The 2,913-nt window shown below is 46.9% G+C and overlaps 1 protein-coding gene across 1 annotated transcript in view; it reads right to left on the reverse strand.

The window, feature by feature from the left end:
* Positions 1–209: 209 nt before the first annotated feature.
* Positions 210–2,913, reverse strand: part of TMEM200C (transmembrane protein 200C) — a 7,043-nt gene continuing 4,339 nt past the window's right edge. Inside the window, exon 3 of the mRNA XM_024763667.1 lies at positions 210–2,913. Within this exon, the coding sequence (XP_024619435.1) occupies positions 2,438–2,913 (476 nt within the window). The 3' untranslated portion in view covers positions 210–2,437.

Genomic DNA, 2,913 nt, shown 5'->3' on the forward strand with positions numbered 1-2,913 from the left:
TTTTTTTTTTGCGGTACGTGGGCCTCTCACTGTTGTGGCCCCCCCCACTGCGGAGCACAGGCTCTGGACGTGCAGGCTCAGCGGCCATGGCTCACGGGCCCAGCCGCTCTGCAGCATGTGGGATCTTCCCGGACCGGGGCACGAACCCCTGTCCCCTGCATCAGCAGGCGGACTCCCAACCACCGCGCCACCAGGGAAGCCCAAGACTAGGAAATTTTGAAATACTTTTGTAAGTGTGATAAAACAATTGACACTTGAAATTTAACACTACCTGGAGGTACGATTATACTCGCCTGTCACCCTTCTTAGAGGAAACTCACTTTTGCTCTATGGAAGAGCCAAATAAATTAATCCACAGCTTTAAAGTGTGTTATTAGCTTAATGCAAATTCAATCTGGGAAGAAATTAGGTCCTTCAAAAATTGATCACAGAATGTGCCACTTAATGGTAGTTTATGAAGTAGTATATTCATCTGGCAAAGTTGTATGTACAAATATGATACGATTATATCCGGGACAAAACAAATACCCTGAATTTAAGTAAAGCTTTCAGACCTGAAGGCAATCAGAGAGATTATATCCTCCACCAGGGGCCCAGAGGGATTAAGTGATTTGCCTAAGGTTACACAGATAGTAAGTGGATTTTCCAGATTTGAGCCCGGGATTTCTTGAGCTCAAGGGGAGGGAAAGCCCATTCTTCTCCAGCATGCATTCAGACACTGTTATAATGGTAAAAATTCCAATAACTACCGTCTTTGAGTACTCCTCTGAGCCAAGCACTCAACCCGGCTCTGTCCACAGGACCCCTTGTCCCACCTCTCACAGCTCTATGAGGTTTGTCTAGTAATTCTCCTTTTATAGATGGCATCACTGAGACTCAGCATTTGTGACTTGTTCAAGGCTATACAGCTAGCAAATGCCAAAAGCTGGGGTCCAGCCTCACTCATGAATCTGTACTCTTTCCGCTGGACCCACTGTTTCACTCATGGGTGCCGACATGACCATACCTTTGACAAGGTTTTCCTTGAAAATCAGTATTTTAACTTCCTGCAATGATAGCCTGAGCTGTGCGTAACTATAGAACTTGTAACCGAGTAGGTGAAAAAAAGCCATACCGTTCCCAAGATGCTCAGCTCACACTCCACGGAAGAGGGCATCAGAACGGTACATTAATTACTGTTTGTCTACTGGTCTTGAAAATTAACTAATTGACTTTCAGTAAAGTCAAGCACAAACAATCTACCACATTATTAAAACATCATCTGCTAGCCTATGTAGGCCACGGATTCAAGATCATGAACTTAAAAGAAAAAATCAAATGGTCAACTCCAAGAGGATGACAGCAGAACATTAAGCCTGATGCTCTGTAAATTAATACTTAGAGGTAAACTAGAAATACTGTAGAAAATTACTGTTTATTTAATGTTTCATTCTCTTTGAAAGACACACTCCCAAATGTTCAATTCTACCCTATATTTAAAAGATAAAAATATGATGGAACTTGATTGAGTGAGGATGGTGCTGAGCACTTTGCGGGAAGAGAGCTAGAATCGCAGTAGCAGTATCATAGCAAAATATCTTAGATTTACGAGCTCAACTGCCTAATGTTTTATGTGTGTTAGAAGTATTAGTTCCAAGGCAAAACGAGGGAGTATTATGTTTGGAAACTTGTTTTATTAAAAAAGATTTTTTTCATGTTAATGCTATTTTCAGTACAGGTGTGATAGTACTCCATAAAGTATCGTGTACTTGATATAGTAAATTTAGGAATGTAACAGTCCATCTAGGTGCTGGCCCCCTCTGGTCTCCATTAGACGCCCTAGTAGCAAAATGTAAATTCCCTTTTCAAAAACAGAGAGGCCTTTGGGCAACTGGATGAGCAGAGTGGGGTGGGGCGAGGAAAGTGCTCTTTCCCGACAAACTCATGCTTTTGGCTTTTACTTCATTTAGTAATATCAGTTCTCAGAGAACTGAGATAGACCCTTCTATGCTCCGCAAAAGCATAGGAGGCAAAAAGCTTGTCGTTCGCGAGCAGCTGTGGACAAAACCAGCGGCAGAGTACGGGTTAGGGAAATCAGGGATCCAAAAAACAGCTGGAGTGAAGTGCACAGTTACTGCCAAAAATATATCATTTTGATCCTAAGAAAATTCAGAGAATTTTATCCATGAACTAGATTGCTGACCTTTTAATACATTTGGTTTTCATAGAACAATCACCATCGGACATATAAGACTAGTTTGCTTTTTTTAAAAAAAAAAATTGCTTGGAGTTATCTACAGGATTCTCGTGAACGCAATTCAAGGCTAACATTCCGCAGCTCTTTGGGTAGTGGACGATTTCCTCGGATAAATCCCCAAGGACAGAGGGAACTGTTAAGCACACTGCTTCAAGCGGGCGTTTCTCCCATTTTCTCACTCTTTTCTCGCCTCCTCTTTCCCTAAATGCCAGTAGTTTCCAGTTCTCCGTCCTCGACCGCTGGGGCGTGAGATCGGGAAATCATGAAGAGTTTCTCCTCGTTTGTAAACTGCCTCTGCACCCGCTGGTGGGGCTCGCCCGCTGGGGGCTTCTGGCGAGGACCCTCCGGGGGACTCTGCTCCGCCCCCGGGGAGGTGGTAGCATCACCGTCTGGACTTTCACCAGCCACCGGGTCCCCCACCGACTCCAGGGAGGTGCCGGCCTCCCGCAGCGGGATGTAGCCCTTACTGCTGCACGACGGGTCATCCGACTGGGAGCTCGGCGAGTCCGGCCCGGCGGGGGGCGAGCGCTTCCGCCGCAGCGGGGGCTCGGGGGAGGCAGCTGGGGCCGGGACGCTCGAGTCCACGTCCGCGCTGCGCGAGGCGGGCGGGGCCTCGGGGGACGAGGGCGCCCGGTAGTCCGGGAGCCCGCTGGTGCTGCGGCGTCGCAGGGCCGCGC

Source organism: Neophocaena asiaeorientalis, unplaced genomic scaffold (genome assembly GCF_003031525.2).
Source record: "Neophocaena asiaeorientalis asiaeorientalis breed wild unplaced genomic scaffold, Neophocaena_asiaeorientalis_V1.1 scaffold110, whole genome shotgun sequence".
Taxonomy (NCBI): Eukaryota; Metazoa; Chordata; class Mammalia; order Artiodactyla; family Phocoenidae; genus Neophocaena; species Neophocaena asiaeorientalis.